Source organism: Monomorium pharaonis, chromosome 6 (assembly GCF_013373865.1).
Source record: "Monomorium pharaonis isolate MP-MQ-018 chromosome 6, ASM1337386v2, whole genome shotgun sequence".
NCBI classification, from domain to species: domain Eukaryota; kingdom Metazoa; phylum Arthropoda; class Insecta; order Hymenoptera; family Formicidae; genus Monomorium; species Monomorium pharaonis.
In genome coordinates this window covers 281658-301004 of record NC_050472.1, presented here as the reverse complement: position 1 = coordinate 301004, position 19347 = coordinate 281658, and the positions used below count along the sequence as shown (strand labels likewise).

The 19347-nt window shown below is 30.7% G+C and overlaps 1 protein-coding gene across 5 annotated transcripts; it reads left to right on the top strand.

Moving 5' to 3' along the window:
* Positions 1–560: 560 nt before the first annotated feature.
* LOC105837159 (protein peste) lies at positions 561–16222 on the top strand. Of its 5 annotated transcripts, XM_036288155.1 has the most exons (12): positions 561–1177; positions 1388–1624; positions 2787–2993; positions 4837–5078; positions 7284–7444; positions 10449–10593; positions 10844–11050; positions 11969–12180; positions 12566–13034; positions 13300–13373; positions 13540–13759; positions 13847–13981. In XM_036288155.1, exons 4-12 carry the CDS (start codon positions 4962–4964, stop codon positions 13979–13981), a joined length of 1740 nt encoding a protein of 579 aa, XP_036144048.1. In that variant the 5' UTR covers positions 561–1177; positions 1388–1624; positions 2787–2993; positions 4837–4961. The 5 variants fall into 5 exon arrangements, with proteins under 5 accessions (XP_036144048.1, XP_036144050.1, XP_036144049.1 ...); XM_036288157.1 differs by lacking the exons at positions 1388–1624; positions 2787–2993 and having other exon boundaries at positions 561–769; XM_036288156.1 differs by lacking the exons at positions 561–1177; positions 1388–1624 and having other exon boundaries at positions 2401–2993.
* Positions 16223–19347: the final 3125 nt, after the last annotated feature.

Genomic DNA, 19347 nt, shown 5'->3' with positions numbered 1-19347 from the left:
ATTAAATTGGCTTCTACCCAACTACTTTTCGAGCAAGTTTTATCTTTTGGTCTCTTCAACAGTTATATATAATTTCGGAATCTAATTTCTTCCATTTGTCAGGACCATTATCATAGCCCAAATATCCTTTGTCATTTCGTGTCAGTATACAAAAATTAATTGAATCAATTCTAGTGTACTAACCCGATCGTATTTACACAGGCAGTAAACGTATTTCTGCAGGTCAAAATTCAAAGGTCAATTAACGAGGTGAGATAAGATACAAAGATTCCTCGTCGATAAATAGCGCAATGACTGGCGTGTAACACAAGGGTTGAAGGAGAGGTGGTGGCACTTCAGAGGCTTGCTACCTGCCGAGAGTGCGATCTATCATCCAGGTTGTATCAGCAGTCTTGGGTTTGTCGCGTCGAGGAATCGTTGTGAATTACAAACGCTGCTCTACTATACTGCAATTATTGTTTTCCTCTCCGTAAACGACCGAGAGACCTCAAATAACCGGAAAAACGGTGTACTTCTCATGTGATTCATATAAATTACTCCTAATGACATTACGAACATGTATATGTTAGAAAGCATTTTAAATAAGAATAGTGGAAAGAACGCAGCAGTGACGCTACAATGGCTGATGACGAAAGGAAAGAAAGTGAGGAAGAGATTATGCGTTGTCTGATGCGCTTCTTAAACGTCGCGTGTTAACGCGTTAGACTTGATCTCCCCGTATACGATATCTGAGGAAAGGAGGTCGAGACTGAAGACCGGGCGGGGATCTGTAAGTGAGTCTGAGAGTGATCACTTAGAGATATTGAGGAGCATGTCCGTGGACAGCCATGGGCGTGTCGGCAGACAATAAATAAATTTCGAGGATGAAAAAAAAACTCTTTGGTGTATTATATCCGCGACATGTATTCTTCCAATTCTATTAGAAGACGTCCTCTAAGTGTATCGGTGTTATTTTAATCATCGTCTGACAAAGTACAAGGAAAATTTTTTTCACATAGAATTGAGATGTCAATTGGTTGTGACTGACATTAAAATATTAAAAGCAAGATCATTTTCAGTTATTAGAATTGATAATTACACTTTAAGATGCATGTTTTTGCAATGTATAGTAATAATATCAAGGATATTGATTTGAATTGCGTTTCTTTCCTGTAGAATAAACACACGGAAAAAAAAGGTAATTGATTACACCTAATGTATAGTTGCAAATTGCTAACTACAAATATACTCAATACAATAGCATATGATATTGCAATATGAACATTGTACTTGCATTAATAGCAAATATTATTGTATTGAGTATATCCGTAGTTGGTAGCCCGCAATTACACATTTTATTTGATTACTTTCTTCTGTGCAGATTTTAAGTTAACCGTTTTATTGTTAGATAACTATCTTCATTCGAGTTCTAATCATAGACAAGGAAGTGTCGGTAAACGCTGCGTAGGAACTACAAAATCAGATTATTTCCATTCGATGCACCGACGCGGTTCGACCATGCGATGATAATTTATTCACGTTTCATGTAAAGCCGCGACGTAACAAGGCCAACAACAGTTTATCACCGATAGGGCCTTCCTTCTTATTAAGCTCTTCAAATTTATTAGACACACAGCTTTATTAGGTAAAGTACGTTATATTTGTAATGCAAAAACGTTAATCTGTTTGCAGAGTTTTGTGTAACTGTTTTTGTTCTGCAAAATTTTATTCCAAATGACAAACGTTCTCCACTTTTATGTATGCGCATTCTCCTTGAGACATGCGATCAACATGAAATACGTGACTAATAACACACAGCAGCAAACGAAAAGTTCAATTTAACACTATTGGCTTAATTGGTAGGAATAAAGTGTGCCACAAAAGTGTACAAAGAAGTTCAACATTCCTGGTAGTTGAACATTTCAAAGTAGCGATATATTTTAAAATTTTCATAATTTATTTATTCTTTATACATATTATATTATAATCTCTAATGTAACGTAATTATTTTTTATATACAATAATGTAATATAGAAAAATAATTCATAAAATGTGCTGTATATTAAAAAAAATTATTACAATATTGTAATTATTGGAATGCTTCCTTTTAAGACAAACGTAATATGTTAAAATTATTTATAATATGTTAAAAAATTATAAACAATACTAAATAAAAGGACCAATTAAACTTTTATTTTCTTAGAAACTGTATAGTTTAAAATTTTAATGTAATATTATAATTTATAATTTTAAAAAATAATATTCTATATAATTTTTAATCAGATTGGAGTATTTGAATTTTTCGATTATATCTCCTTAAGGTTAAGCAAGTACATTATATATTAATAATTATTTATTTCAACGTATATGTATGCTCGTTTATTCAAATTAAATTTGAAAGAGGATACACCTTTACTGATTTTTTTGTAACATTATACAAGTGTAAGCATTTGTTTACAAATACTTCTTTGAATAGTATTCACGATGAGTTCTGAAAATAAAGAGTTTGGAGAAGAGACAAACTCAGTCGCGATGAAAGAATTTAACCCAATTTATTATCGATAGTCCACTCTTCTCGCTAAAGTTGTTTAATATTTTAATTATATAAAGATATTACATTATCTATCTCTTTAATACTAAATTACTTAAATAAAACGTTTAAATAAAATTTTTAATTTTGTACGCTGTAGAGTATTTCGTGTTAAACCATGTTAAACGGTAACACTAGTAAGTTTTGTGATTTTATAAATATGTATATAAGATATATGCATTATTAAAATATAACATAATGTCGATTATATCAATAGTCCACATGGCCCGAATACCAAGTTACATGTAATTGACGTGATAAGGAACGCGTCAAGTCGACAGAAGGCCAAAGTCTTCCCACGTGATCCACGCAGCAACCAATTTGTTGGACTGGTAACCACGAGGGGGACTATCTGAAAGGGAACAAGGCGCGGTCGCCAGGGCGTAAGGGACAGAGATGGCCGGAGGAATCCTCCCTAAATGTGGTGGGGATAACAGATGTTAGATACTGCCTGTTGATTCACAGTACTCGACAGTAATAAACGCGTCGTGTAGAGAATCGGATCGTAGAGACGCGCGCGGAGTGTTTCCTAAATTTGACAGATTCAACAGTCTGCCAATTATTTATTTATATTATTTATATTATTTACATCTAGAATAGAATTAGTTTTTCGTGTGCTTTAATCAAATGTAAAAGAACTGTAACTTCAGCAGTTCACTGAACAACAGTTTCTGCATTAAAAAGTAGGTCTTAAAAGAAAAAATCTTAACTTTGAAGTCGACATAATGTAATGTAATTATAAAATATGTGAAAAAATTGTTTTGAGATAAACATTGCGTTTCAATAAAAATTATGTACAAGTAATATTATTTATTTGTACTTTTTCATTCTAGAATAGCATGTATAGTATATATCAATCAGTTTACATCGAAGTAGAAATCAATTTACATAAATAAGAAATCAACTTACATCGAAAAGTAAATATGTAATCAAAAATATAATCTAAAATTATAATTTACTATTTAATGATTTTGTTTTTATCAATGTCAAGTAAAAGACTTTAATCACAAAAAATTGTTCATAATTCTAATTTTATGTGTTACAAGAACATTTTGCTTACGTAACATTTAAATATTATTAAAGAATCAATTTGATTAATAAACAGCATAATTTAAAATTAAGCATAAATTGCAACTTACATAATTTTATGCATTATTAATATATACATCTAAAAAATAATTGTTTTGCAAATATAATCCATTTTTTGTAACTTCTTTGCATTAGTTCCATAGATTTATCAAAACCACTTTGTAAATTTTAATTTACTATTTAATTATTTATTGATTAAATCATTCTATGACGTAAACATATCTAAATTATTGCAAAATAAAAATTCAAATAAAAACAATTTTACTTTCTTATGTAAAACTTGTACGCAAATATAGTGGCAAAATAAATATGACATAATTTTTTATAGCGACTTAGTTTTATATCAATTATAATTGTTATAATTTTCTTAGTTAACGAATTTTGATTTATTCCGTAATTATTGTTAATTACAATAATTGTTAATTATTATTGCTCAACGATTATATAAAAGCTTTGTTACATAAAAGGATGAACACGAATGAAAAGTAACCCGTATTCTGTATTGAGTCATTAATAATATATCACGTTATGGGTAATCAACAAAAATTGAGATAGCTTAATGTCGTCAGTAATTATAACCAAGGAATGAATAGTAGTCAATTTACAATAAAATATTCCCAGTTTGACGACTATTATTCTACTCATTCCTTAATATTATGGATATTATGTATTGAGTACAATATAGAGTCAAAGTCCTATGCACATAAACATTCAATATATTCTTGTTTGATATTTTTGCACTGAAAGAATATCTATTCAAATATTATTTTCTTTTATGTGTAAGTGCAAATGTCTTTTCTCTTCTTCCATTAATTTTACAGTTTAAAAAGCATGCGATTTTTTGTCATAAAATAATCTATTGTAAATTTTAAATCTAATAAGTTTCTTTTCCGCCTAAAACTGCTAACAAGCGCGCTTTAGTATTGTTTTGCCCAAATTTTTTCTTGCTCCAACCTTTGAAAGAGTCTTTAAAACGCTCACAAATATAACATGCTATAGTCAACATATATGAATTCGAACGTGTCGACGCCTACACATTCCTAGTTGACTCGGAAACTCCATTGGCTTAAAGAAACGTACGACGCACACGCAACAAGCGTGCACACGCACGCTTACATATATACACAACTACGACATAAACTCGTTGACTGGTAGATTAGATACGTTTTATCTTGCAGACACTTGAAGCCTGACTGGAGACGCGGAGTGAGAGAAGTGATTAACGAAAAGGCCGAACGCCTGAGTTCAGGGTGCACATGCTGAAGAGACTAGGATCAGTGCATGTGGAGATACACGCGTCACTATGAGGCCGTGGCTGAACAAATCGCTTAGTTTTGCGATTCTAGGGCTCTTTTTGGTAGCCCTTGGCAACTCCCTCTGCTTCCTATGGCCGACAGTTTTCCATCAAATTCTTCAAAAAGTGAGTGCGGACAATGATTGTTATATTTATTCATGTGACACCATATTCTCATATGTTTTTTCGTTTTAAGAAGCGGACTTGTAACGTCAAACAAGTTTTGTAATGCATTTTTTCTTCCTTGTACGCGCTGCGCGTTAGTTAGATGTCTTTACTGCCGAGATCTGCTTTAACTCGTTTTGATAAGTGAAATTTGAAATGGAGATTAGTGGAGATTGTGTGAGAAAATTGAATATTGATATCAATAATCTAATCTTGTTTATCTCAATATGACGATACGTGGCTCACCTATTCATGTTATTGTCAAATTATCGATTTACGGAAAAAAAGTTTTCAATGAAAACAATTAATAATGAAATCATATAATTTTCAATATTTAAAGTCAGAATATATTTGACTTGAAAATAAACAGTTTCATGATCTAGTAATTAACGTAAATTATGAATAAATATTTTAAATAAATTAATCACAGCGTTATTATTTTAGTATTTTCTATTATCTACTGCTTCTGCCTGCTGCTTCTAAATATATTATTTGTTATTTCAAATAAAGCGAATAATATTTTGATTTAATTAATTATAAAAATATATAAATAATTTTTAATTATATATAAAAAGCAAAACACCATCAATTTACTCATTTTCATTTTATGTATATATCGCAGATAACCTTTTTGATCTTCTTTGTTATTTTCCAATAAATATTAAATTATCTTATATATAAATTAGTTTTATTCTTAGCAAAGACGCTAACCCTGGCACGTGCTGTTGTCTTTCAAAATGATGATTAATCATCATTTATCGAACTTTCCTTGCGACAAAATAACGCGCGTCACATATTTTTCAATCGCAATTGCGGAGAAATAAATCATTTTATATATTAAATGCGTCAAATATTATATCGCAAGCAGAATGTCATTTACGATAAGATCACTCGTTAAACTGATCCACATACTATGCATTTAGAAACTGAACACTTGTCTCGGCGCTAGTGCCGGCCCGATTGGAAAAGTGGCCGATTGTCCCATTAATTGGTGTTTCTCTGTGTCGCGGCACGTCACAAACGGTTCCATTTCACGCCACCGCACAGTGGTCCAAATGAACAATATTCTGTTCAAAATAGGCTACAGGTCGTATTTTTTAACCGATTTGCATAATCCTTGGACAGAAATACTCGGAAATAAATTTAAAAAAAAACTGTGAGAGCAGATTTTTTAATCTCTTTGTTTATGCAAAAATATTTAAATAAATAAAGTAATAAATTAGCATTTTTTCAATCAAATGAAGGCTGATTCAGTCAGTTTTTACACACACACACACACACACACACACACACACACACACACACACACACTAAATACAAAACACAAAATCTGGTTTGTAGCTAGATAAAAAATAATTTAGTGGAAAAATGCTAATTTATCACTTTATTTATTTAAATATTTTTGCATAAGCAAAGAAATTAAAAAATCTGCTCTCACAGTTTTTTTTTAGAATTTATTTCCGAGTATTTCTGTCCAAGGATCATGCAAATCGGTTAAAAAATACGACCTGTAGCCTATTTTGAACAGAATATTGTTCATTTGGACCACTGTAACACCATCGCACGCGAATAATCTCGGATTGATAAAGGTAGAAACAACGGATCTTTCTTATGTCGCGTCTCGGTCTGCCTTTGTTTTCCCTACTACACTGTTCGTGAAACTGGCGCGACACAAAGATTATTGGCAGCTGCGCGAATAGATTCTTATTTTAGATTGGCCACCAATGCGATTCTTATCACGTTTTCTTATTACAATTTACAATTAATTAACTAACTATTTTGGATGCAATATCTAATCTTATTCCGATTGTATTGATAAATCATCATAATGACAAGCTGTTACGTCGCGACATAAGAATGATAAATTGTAATAGTATAATAATATAATATAGTATAAATATAATTAAGTTTTATGTTCATTCATAATGATATACAAATTGTTCTTTTTTTTTACTATTGTAATCAATAGCTATTGTATAAATTGATAATTGTTGCATGTATTCATCAACTGTAAAAAACTGTGATCTGAATAGCTAAGTGGCACTTTATAAGAAAATCATTTGCATTGAAATCATTGCATTTGGGTGCAATCAGCGAAACATTATCAGACTATAAAGTGATTGTTATTTATTGTTTCTTTCGTTAACTATTTCTTTTCATCTCTAGGAATTGGCCCTCTCTCCGACTTCTAAAAGCTTTGAGGTATGGAAAGACACTAGCAACCTCCCGCCAATATTTATGAAAATGTATCTCTTTAACTGGACCAATCCGGAGGAACTTAATGTAAAAAAACCGCACTTTAATCAAGTTGGACCTTACTACTTCAGGTAAGTAACTTTCACCCGAATAAACGATATCAATTATAGCTTTTGATTTACGAAAACGCCGCAAATAAACACGTAAAAGAGCACGCTCTCTTACACAACGACTACGCCAAAAATTAATTTCTTAAGCAAGACTCATTAATAATTTTCATGTATGTGCATGAATTTGTTCAAAAATATTTATCAATATATTAAAATATCTATACTCGGTTCGGCGAGAAAGGCCACCTGAAGCTCACAGAAACAGAACAGAATTAGGAAAATGTAACGTCTTACTTGATGCCGTACATATGGCATGCCTAGGCTCCTGGCTAATATCTCACTGTTAGATTAGGCATCTTACACATACTGTATATTGTATTTCATGTAACTGTGGCAAATTGTGCTCGAGTATCGACAACCTGTGTCGATTTGTGTCTTTTAAAAGGGAAAAGTAGTTAATATTTATTTATTATTACCTTGCCCAGTTTGTTTTTCTTCACAAGCGACAATGATGTTTTCGAACATCTGACAATATTCCAGATTTATACCATCGTAAAACTTTGTGAACAGTATTCAAATATAGTAGAAAAATACACTTGTAACGTAAAATCAAACCTTTTCACGCGTATTTTAATAACTATTCGGGTGGCTTCACGTTATTTTTTTGCTGACACTGACAAGCAGCACGAGCAGTAAAACGGTATGATAGATGCTCCTGCAACCGTGAACCGGACGAAAACTCGTCTAGCCCGGGTGGCATTCCTCGCTGAACCGAATTCAAAACAATACTATAAGTCGATGACCGCGGAAACATAATGTTTGAAGGTCGCACAATTGACGCGCGCATACCACTTCAGATAAAATTACGATTGCATAGTAGCCAATTCAACAATGTATTTTAATCAGATTAATTTTGCTTATAAACGTACTATAGTAAAATTAATATTTTAAAGCATATTTTTTAGTTTATAAACAATTATTGTTAAACAAACAATTGAATTTGTTAACAAAACTAATTGATCTTTGGACAAAATAAACAATTTATCAATTATACGTAATGTAAATCATCTTAAAAAAGTCACAAAATTAAATATGTAACAATTAATCTTGATATTTAGGCAATAATAAATAAATGCGAAAATAGTTCAAATTAGGGATAAGCGATAGTGAATAAGTTCACTATTGTTAATGTAGGAGCCTAGGCATGTTAAATTAAATAAATAGATATGGTATAAATAGGTGTGTGGATAATATTTGTGGATAAACCAAATCCTTTCTTGGCAATGTTAAAGTAATAATTGATATATGTTAAAGTAATAAATTCTATTCAATTCTATTAATCTCGATATTAAAATTATCTTACAAGATGCAATTGCTTATTAATGTTGGCAATAAGAAAATATCTGAAAGAAAACGAAAATTAAAATATAACATACAAAAAGAACGATCGCTGATACTAATATACCATTTTAATTTTAGATTATATTTTTTAAACAAACGTGAAAATTAAATGGGAACATAAATACAATTTAGAAAGCGTTTTCTATCAGTATTTTGATTTTATGTTTGCCGCATTATAAAAGAAAATAGAAAGAGAAAATAAAACAATTAGGGCGCTAGAAATATAAAATAATTTAATATTACCTATAATATACTTACTAATGTTTGAACTACACAATTTGCAAAAGAAAATCGTAGGAATATTATTTATGTACATGAAGTATTTTGATTTTATATAGAAACAAACCACAGATATAGGTATAAATTATGTCTTTAAATATTTAAGCGAATAATTTTTTATTCATAAAATATTTTAGAGAAATAAAGGAATGTGTTTTAGGAACCCCCTATCAGTATTAGCAATTTTCCTTTACGTCACACGTAATAATATAGATAATTAAATATTCTGATCGTTCTACGAAATTACAACACAATAACGAATTCAATGATGACAATAACGAAGAAATAGTTAACCTCGTTATACATTGACATCTTAATGAACAAAAAAAATACAGAAGTCGCGCGTGATGCGTAGGCAAGCCTATATGAAGTAATTGACTAATTAATTACTTTCTACTCGACCATAACAACACGCGACTTTTCAACAAGTGCACGAGATGCGTTCATTCACTCATACGTCCTTCATTCGACTGGTTTACCTCAATGTATTTTTATACTCAAACCGGTAACTGTACGAAACACTAACTAAATGCTCCAGGGTATCGATATCATCCACACATTTCATAATTTGCATTTCACAAGAACACACTTCACGCGCCTTCATAAAAAAACTGAAGAATGTAATTCTTAATAATTTATGTCAACGGTTTCTTCGAAAACAACAATAGCTGTTTTAATAAATTAAAACAATCTCCATACTTAAAGAAATTGCCATCACAAATTGGATTAAATTTTAAGAATGTAACAGAAACTTTAAATTTATTCAGTTTCCGTCAATCAATAAACGAAATTATACGATCAGCAAAATATAGAACTATATATGTATATAATTCTTTGCGACAATGACCGTAAGTTTATTCGTAAATCTTTTTCTTCTTTTTTATACTCTCAAGAGTATATAATTATTTAAAATAGAATTCTGCTCCCGTAATCCTGTTTCCGTCCCTAATCTTGTGTTGGTAATATAAAGATTGTGCCTTTGACAATAAGAGAACATTAGGTATGGTCATCATCATTACGTCCTAGTTGCGAAGCAATTGCCCCGTTAATATTGATAAGCAAAATATCTAGGTCAGATGTCTAAACTACAATTCTAAAATGGTCGACCTTAGAATTAGAGATATATGCATTAAACAATAAAATATATATCAATTAAAATAATAAATATAAATATTATTTGACTTTAATAGGATTGCTTATATGCTCCGTTCATGTTTTATTAATGTTATCTTCTTCTAATTCATAAAATTATGAATAATATTCTACAATTATAAAAAAGAATTTTAGTCTGCACAAGTCTAAATAAGAACGGAAAAAATGAAAGAAATACGATTATGAATTACAGGGAAGTAAGGCAAAAGGATGATATTAAGTTTAACCATGAGAATAAAACTGTCAGCTATAAACAACGACGAATATGGTACTACGATGAGAAACAGAGCAATGGAAGTCTCAGAGAAATCATTACCAATTTGGATGGCGTCTCTGTGGTAAAGTGCCTTATTGTATTTTTTGTCGCGTTCTGAATACAATAAATTAAATTCCCAATGTTAATTTTAATGCGAGAGACAAAAAAAATAATCACATATATCGAAAGCATAATGTAACAGAAAAAATTATCTACATGGGCCACTACGTATTCAAATTTTTTGTATCTTTAAATTTTATTCTAATATAAAGGGAAAACAAACATTTCCGAAAACAATAGAGACGCTATACAGATATTATTCGTTCTTGCAGTCTGCAGTGCACAAAATTCGTTACTGGGATCCCGATTGGCAGAAGTCACTGTCTTTTCTCTTGAGTAGCACCAGCCGACGATATTACACCAGTAAAATGGTAGATGAATTGCTGTTTACGGGCTATTCCGACAGTCTACTTTCCATGGGTAAAATGATGCCTCTTGAAGACGTTCCATTTTTCGATCGTTTCGGCTGGTTTTACCAGGTATACTTTTATTAAAACAAACTTCTTTTCTTTCTTTTTAGTTATTAATTCTTAATCGTCGTCGAGTACAAAGAAACCATTTTACCACATACGACATATTAAGTACATTTGCCAGGAAGCTTGTTATTTGTATGACCATTTCCCGCTATCGTTAATTTTTTATTTGCTTTAAACATTATTACGTACGCGCGTACAGCATCATTCTACCTCTCAAAATATTGGAAGATACCTTCCACTTTTATCACTTTATAATAAACTATTCATCTCTCTTTCACCAACGGTTTGAAGTGCTAATATAAAATAACATTTGGCATTGGAGATCATTCCAATGCCAAATGTTATTTTATATTAGCACTTCAAACCGACGAGCAAAAGCTATTAATATCAAGCAAATAGTGCATGGAGCATTCGAGTTGCATGGTACTAGGCAATGGCGTTACAGTCGACGGTAGAGTACTTGTGACCGGACTTAAATTGATGATGAATGGAAGAGATCGCATATAGGTCGCGTAGCGAATGAAATGATACATTATGTATTATACCGATTTGTTACTGCTTTAAAAAAATTATAGTTAATTAGTACGAAAAAGGATATATCTCTAAATACTTTTAGAGTGGATATAATTATATATTGAAAGAACTGGGGTTCGTAGAGATAATGATAACACGCGTCGCTCACATGGGAAATAAATTAAATCATCGCTTTATCAATGCCGACAAAAATATTACAGCAAAACAGACAAAGGCATAAACTTTTCGTTAACGAGTAGTTATCAATCCGCAACAAGACATAAATGTGTTTTCAGGTCTCAAAGTAAATTAGTATTATTCTATAAATTAGTATTATTCTTTTGATAAAGATCAAAAACGAAAATAAAACAGAAACACACTAAAATTTATTGCCACTTAATTATGCAGAAAAATGGCAGCACCGAAATCGATGGACACATAAATATGGAAACAGGCGAGGATGACATTAGCCAATTGGGAATCGTGAGAAAATGGAATTACAGAGACACTTCGAAATTTTTTAAGAGTCCTTGTAATGTTATTGAAGGCGGTGCGGGTGAATTTTGGCCACCCAACAGAGTGAAGGGTGATATTACTTTGTTCAGCGCAGAATTATGCCGGTAAGAATATCAAGTTAAACAAAATAAATTTTACGTTTTCGTTTTATGCATTACTAATAATAAATCAATGCGTAAAGAGAAATCAGAATTTTACTTTTACAAATTTAAATATTGAGGCAATGTAATTTTAATTTTATCACTACATAAATGATATAAATATAGATAATATATCACCTATATCGGATTGTAGACTTTTGCTTTATTTATAAACATTATTTTACGACACAATATTTTTTTATCTTTAGATGTTTTTTATCGCCGCGTTAACGTAAGAATAATCTATTTTATCAACTTCCTGTTTTAATTGTTTCAATAATTTAAGCAATGGTGCAAAGTTTATTGATACTGGATTCTTGACCTCATTTCCTGTCATTTTTTTTTTGAGCCCGCTAATCTACGAATACGAGGGAACGGTTTCTCACTTTGGCATCGAGGGCTATCGTTATGTCATCGACAAAAAAACTCTGGGGAACAACACGAAGAGACGTTATCCTCATGAGCAAGTGAAGTTTTTTGAGCCGACCACGACAACCGAAGACTTTTTCGTATCCGACCATTCCTCCGAGATGGGAATCACCATGACCACCGAAAGTGTTTCCAACAACGATCGCTCATCCGAAAAGAGTTCGGATGAGTATTCAGATGACGATCCGGATATCATTAACATGGGTCATTGCTTCTGCGGTGGCGAGTGCATGCCGTCCGGTCTAATAAACATGACCGCGTGCCGTTACGGTGCTCCAGTCTTTATCAGTCTACCTCATTTTCATAAAGCCGATCCCGTGCTTCTTAACCAAGTTGATGGATTATTACCCAACGACAGGGATCACAGCTTTTCCATCACCCTCGAACCCGTGAGTATAAGCTAATCGTTTTTAGGGCGCGAACAATAAATCCACGATAGAAATAACGCGGTCAGTCAACCCCTGTGTGCTACTGGCAAGATACTAATTTTACTATCGCCTTTCATCCGGCCTATCGAGCACGGAGGATGTGGCGCTGCTGCGATAATATGCGCTATTGAGAAAGCAATCGTGTTGTATTATTCGTGTTATACGATAAAAGCACTTAGGCGTTCAACTGATGTAAGTGTTTTCTAAAGTATACTTGATATTTCAGATGACGGGAATTCCTCTAGAAGTAATAGCAAGATTTCAAGTTAATCTTCTTATGCAACCATCAGAAACTGTGACGTAAGTACACATAAAAAAATTAATAGAGGAAATTAATAAAAAGTAAATGCACATAAAAAATTAATAGAAAAAATCAATTAAATTACATAAGCACATTTACAGATCTTTTTCTTATCAATTAAGACGATCTTAACAATTATAATACAAAAACAACTTGTTTGTTTAGGCTCTTTAAGAATGTACCTAAAATCTACATGCCGATGATATGGTTCGAATTGAAAGTACAAATGACCGAAGAGATGGTTTCTAGTTTAAGGATATTATTAGCTCTTCCAATAGTGATGCTAAGTATCGGAATAACTATGATAGTCGTTGGATTATGTTTGATTGGTATCGTAGCGTTCCTATATTTCAAGAAGAAACGACGTGTACGTTCTACGGTACGTGTATGTTTCATAAAACTTTATAATTTTTGTCACGGCCAGACTTTGGAGAACAACTCTTTATCGCAACTAACACGCACAATTTTTTAGGAGGACACAACGGAAAAGGCAGTAGATGAATCGCCTGACAAGAAAACGGAAATGGTATACATGGATAAAACGAGTAGCCAAAATGAAGATCCTAACGTGAGAGGAGATCGCCGTTTGTACGCAAAACTTTACTGAATGTTCCTGCAGGGAGATGTTCATCTCTGAGAAACGGTGTAAGAAAATGTGGGGAGGGGGGAATTTTGATACATAAAAGGTTGCTAAGACATTTGTAAAATAAATTAATGCACTGTTCTAAAATATACAACTTAGGAAAGTGTAAGAAGCGTGCACATTGAAGTATGCACAGAACGTGTGCATACACGATCGTAGACAAATTTATGTCAAATTTTTTTTATGTATATTAATACATACGATGAAATCATGTGAATAAATTAACGGTAATTACGATAATTATATGTTATCGTAATATACATATAGATTAGCAGCATATCGCATTCGTAGATTCTTTTCAATGTAAATATTTTGGCATTCGCGTAAAAAATTATAACTTTACTCAATTCCTCAAACTCAATAACAAAATTCTAAAAAGACATTCCTAATTGTACAAATAAAAGCATAGAATTATAGTACACAGAAAAACTTAAATAATCAAACTTAAGCAGTAAGCGAATCAGTCAACCACAATTAATAACTTAAATATAATGTAAATGATAGTAGATCTAAATTGTTGTTTTCCTTACTGCTTATGTCTTATCGCTTAAATTGTTTATGTGCCATGTCTAATTCTTTAATAACGATAAGAGATTAGACACTAAAAAATAGATCATGTTTTGTCGTGTTATTTCTAAGAAAATACTATATATTTTTAAAATTGAGTTCTTGTTCACTTTACAAAGGATATTTATCATTGCATTTCTATGGTATAGAGTATAGATCAAATGATATTATCGTCTTTATAAAATATTGGTTTGGTAAATTAAGACTGATGAAATCGCGCGCGCCAATTGTGTAGTAAAGTTTTAGTTAATTTCTTTTTTCGATTCAAGATTATTTCTATACATTAGATTATTTTTATACATTAACAATTGTACACACACACATACACACAACATAAGATTAAAACACGATCAAATCAAATTTTGCTTTAATTTAGCTATTCTGCTCATTCATTACATGTTAAAACTAAAATTGCAATAAACTATGGATAATTACAAATCTAGAGAGAGAATTTTCTTTTAAAGTTTACCTTTAAAATAATAGTAGTTGTGGGAAAAAACATAAACTTCAACAAATTTTACTATACTTTTAGTAATATTTGACTAAATTGTTCTGTATAAAATAGTTTGATTGAATTTTATTAAATTATAGTAAATTTTTCAAAGATTATATGTTGTCTCACAATTATGTCAATATATAATTATGAATGTAAATTATAAAGAGAAATTCTCTCCGTTTTGTACAGACAATATACTCTAAACTGTTTCACGTTACTTGTGTTAAAATATACAATTAACGCGTAATTGACCTTACGAAAAGAAAAAAAATACAAAAAACTTTATATTAATAAAAAAATGTGTGTGTGTGTGTGTACACATATATAATATATAAAATACTGCGATAAATCCGAATTTATGGTTTGTCTTGAACATAGGTAAAATATAAATTATATTTCAATAAAATTTAGACTTTTAGATATTTAAGACGATTTACACAGTCTACACAACGAATTACGTATGTCAATATATATTGAGGTATATAAATGTACAAAATGTACATGTAGTATATATTATTGGAGATGTGTGATGTATAATGTAATGTAATACGTTGTTCTTGTACTGCGTATATTCGAATATCAATTATATGCTTTGATATCAATCGTTATTATGCGGATTCGTTGTTGTATCTAGATAGGTATTTAGATATTTACATCTATAATATAATTTCAAGATTGTGTTACAGCTTCCTCATGCGAAGCACAGATGTGGTGGAATCAATGTAATATTATCTTATTAATAGAATTAGTATAAAATCCACCAAATATATTATGTACTGTTAGTGATTTTTTTGACTTATTACCATTGCGCAGCATGAACCGCGATAAAAAATTATGTTATCTTCTACAATACCTCGAGCGATAAGTTATATGACAAAATTTGTGATATACTTGGGGTTATCTTATTTGTATAAAAAGAATACAGCCAACTCCGTAAGTGCCAAGAAGATTTAAGCTAAGCATTATGTATCCGAGCCGAGACGCAACAGATGTTAACATGACTTTAAATAGTGCAATCAATAGAATGTAAAAGTGTATTATACGTTTCCAAATATATTAACCATGTTTCACTGGACAATTTTATACTACATTTTAATAAAAAGTCTGTATCATTTTTTACAACATTAAATCATTGAACTTTATTCGATCTACTTTTTGAATTATTCTACTTTTCCCCTTCCGTACATATTTCTGTCCTGTCCTTCTGTGAATTATATTCATAATTGCTTAATTATTAATAATTATTCTTAATTATTTATTAAGATACATGTACCCAATATACCCCATCCGTAAGCTTTGGAGATTTTTTTAATTTTTTGATGAATACGAAATTGAAAAATAAGGGTCAGATTTAAAATAGAAAACATTTCGGAAATTAAAAAAAATATATAAAATATTTTCAATTATTTATATAAGTACAGTAAAGATTTAAAAAAAAGATAGCACTTGGGCAATGTTAATTACATATATACTCAATGTGGCCCAGCTATGGATTTTCCTCTTTTTTGTAAGCACTAGACCACAACATTGCGCGCGCTTCGCGCGCGCCACTTAGCATTTTTATATTGAACATTGCACTTTTTTTTCTTCTGTAATATTACTCTCACACACTTTATCATATTTAATGCCCTTCTCTATCTCACGCTCTTTCTCCCACTCTCTAAATTATTAATTATAATATTAATGATATTAATTATATTATTTTCATATTGTTCAATATTACTCTTACACTTTACTTTCTTATTTAATCCTCTTCTTTATCTCTCACGCTCTCCCACTCTCCTCCCTCCACCCCTCTCTCACTCACTAAACACAAATTAGTGATTATATTATATTTTCATGTTTCTTAATATCACTCTTACATACTTTATCTCCATACTTAATCCCCTTTAAATAAATTAAAAATTATAATATATTATATGTAATGTTACCTGTTAATTTTCAATCAATTTTCAAAACTTTCACTTTCTGGCGAACTCTTTAGAAAATTATTGTACGCGTCCGGAACTATAGGAAAACTGTGTTAAAATAAATAGAATTCTCGATATTCGATTAGCATTTCCCGTCAACCCTCAAAATTCAAGTTTTCCGGAAAATATAATTGTTTAAAAAATATTTTAATTAATTATATCACCTGAATTCTATAGCAAATTATTGTACGCGCCCGGAACTATGTGAGAATTACGTTAAAATAAATAGATCAGTCGATATTTGATTAGCATTTCAGGTCTAGCTTTAAAAATTCAAGTTTTCCGGGCAAAATAATTGTTTAAAAAATGTTTTTATTAATTATAACACCGTAACTTTCCAAAAACTATTGTACGCGTCCAGAACTATATGAAAACTGCGTTAAAATAAATAGAACTGTTGATATTCAATTTGCATTTCACGTCTAGCCCTCAAAATTCAAGTTTTTCGGGCAAAATAATTGTTTAAAAAATGTTTTAATTAATTATATTACCAAAACTCTTTAGAAAATTATTGTACGCGTCTGAAACTATATGAGAACTGCGTTAAAATAAATAAAACTGTCGATATTCGATTAGCATTTCACGTCTAGTCCTCAAAAATCAAGTTTTCCGGGAAAAATAACTGTTTAAACAATGTTTTAATTAATTAAAACACCGTATCTTTTTAAAAAACTATTGTACGCGTCCAAAACTATATGAAAAATGCGTTTAAATAAATAGAACTGTTGATATTCGATTAGCATTTCACGTCTAGCTCTCAAAATTCAAGTTTTTCGGGTGAAATAATTGTTTAAAAAATGTTTTAATTAATTATATTACCGGAACTCTTTAGAAACTTATTGTACGCGTCCGGAACTAGATGAGAATTGCGTTAAAATAAATAGAACTGTCGATATTTGAACAGCATCTCACCTTTAGCCCTCAAAAGTCAAGTTTTTCAGGCAAAATAAATGTTTAAAAAATGTTTTAATTAATTATAACACCGTAACTTTTTAAAAAACTCTTGTAGGCGTCCAGAACTATATGAGAATTACGTTAAAATACATAGATCTGTCGATATTCGATTAGAATTTCAGGCCTAGCCCTAAAATACAAGTTTTTCGAGCAAAATAATTGTTTAAAAAATGTTCTAATTAATTATTTCACCTGAACTTTATAAAAACATATTGTACGCGTCCCGAACTATATAAGAATTACGTTCAAATAAATAGATCTGTCGATATTCGATTAGCACTTATCGTGTAGCCTCAAAAATTCAAGTTTTTCGGGCAAAATAATTGTTTAAAAAATGTTCTAATTAATTATATCACCGGAACTTTATAGAAACATATTGTACGCGTCCCGAAATATATGAGAATTACGTTAAAATAAATAGATCTGTCGATATTCGATTAGCACTTGTCGTGTAGCCTCAAAAATTCAAGTTTTTCGGGCAAAATAATTGTTTAAAAAATGTTCTAATTAATTATATCACCGGAACTTTATAGAAACATATTGTACGCGTCCCGAACTATATGAGAATTACGTTAAAATAATTAGATCTGTCGATATTCAAATAGCACTTGACGTGTAGCCTTAGAAATTCAAGTTTTTCGGGCAAAATAATTGTTTAAAAAATGTTTTAATTAATTATATCACCTGAACTTTATAGAAACATATTGTACGCGTCCCGAAATATATGAGAATTACGTTAAAATACATAGATCTGTCGATATTCGATTAGCACTTGTCGTGTAGCCTTAGAAATTCAAGTTTTTCAAGCATAATAATTGTTTAAAAAATGTTTTAATTAATTATATCACCTGAACTTTATAGAAACATATTGTAAGCGTTCCGAACTATATGAGAATTACGTTAAAATAATAAGATCTGTCGATATTCGATTAGCACTTGTCGTGTAGCCTTAGAAATTCAAGTTTTTCAAGCAAAATAATTGTTTAAAAAATGTTCTAATTAATTATATCACCGGAACTTTATAGAAACATATTGTACGCGTCCCGAACTATATGAGAATTACGTTAAAATAAATAGATCTGTCGATATTCAAATAGCACTTGACGTGTAGCCTTAGAAATTCAAGTTTTTCGGGCAAAATAATTGTTTAAAAAATGTTCTAATTAATTATATCACCTGAATTTTATACAAACATATTGTACGCGTCCCGAACTATATGAGAATTTCGTTAAAATAATTAGATCTGTCGATATTCGATTAGCACTTGTCGTGTAGCCTCAAAAATTCAAGTTTTTCGGGCAAAATAATTGTTTAAAAAATGTTCTAATTAATTATATCACCGG

Bases quoted from the DNA above. Each gene is read 5' to 3' on its own strand.
- LOC105837159 (XM_036288158.1), top strand. From the start codon at position 4,962: ATGAGGCCGTGGCTGAACAAATCGCTTAGTTTTGCGATTCTAGGGCTC. The intron at 10,594-10,843 runs GTAAAGTGCCTT...TCGTTCTTGCAG, and splicing joins ATTTGGATGGCGTCTCTGTG to TCTGCAGTGCACAAAATTCG. The intron at 11,051-11,968 runs GTATACTTTTAT...TTAATTATGCAG, and splicing joins GTTTCGGCTGGTTTTACCAG to AAAAATGGCAGCACCGAAAT.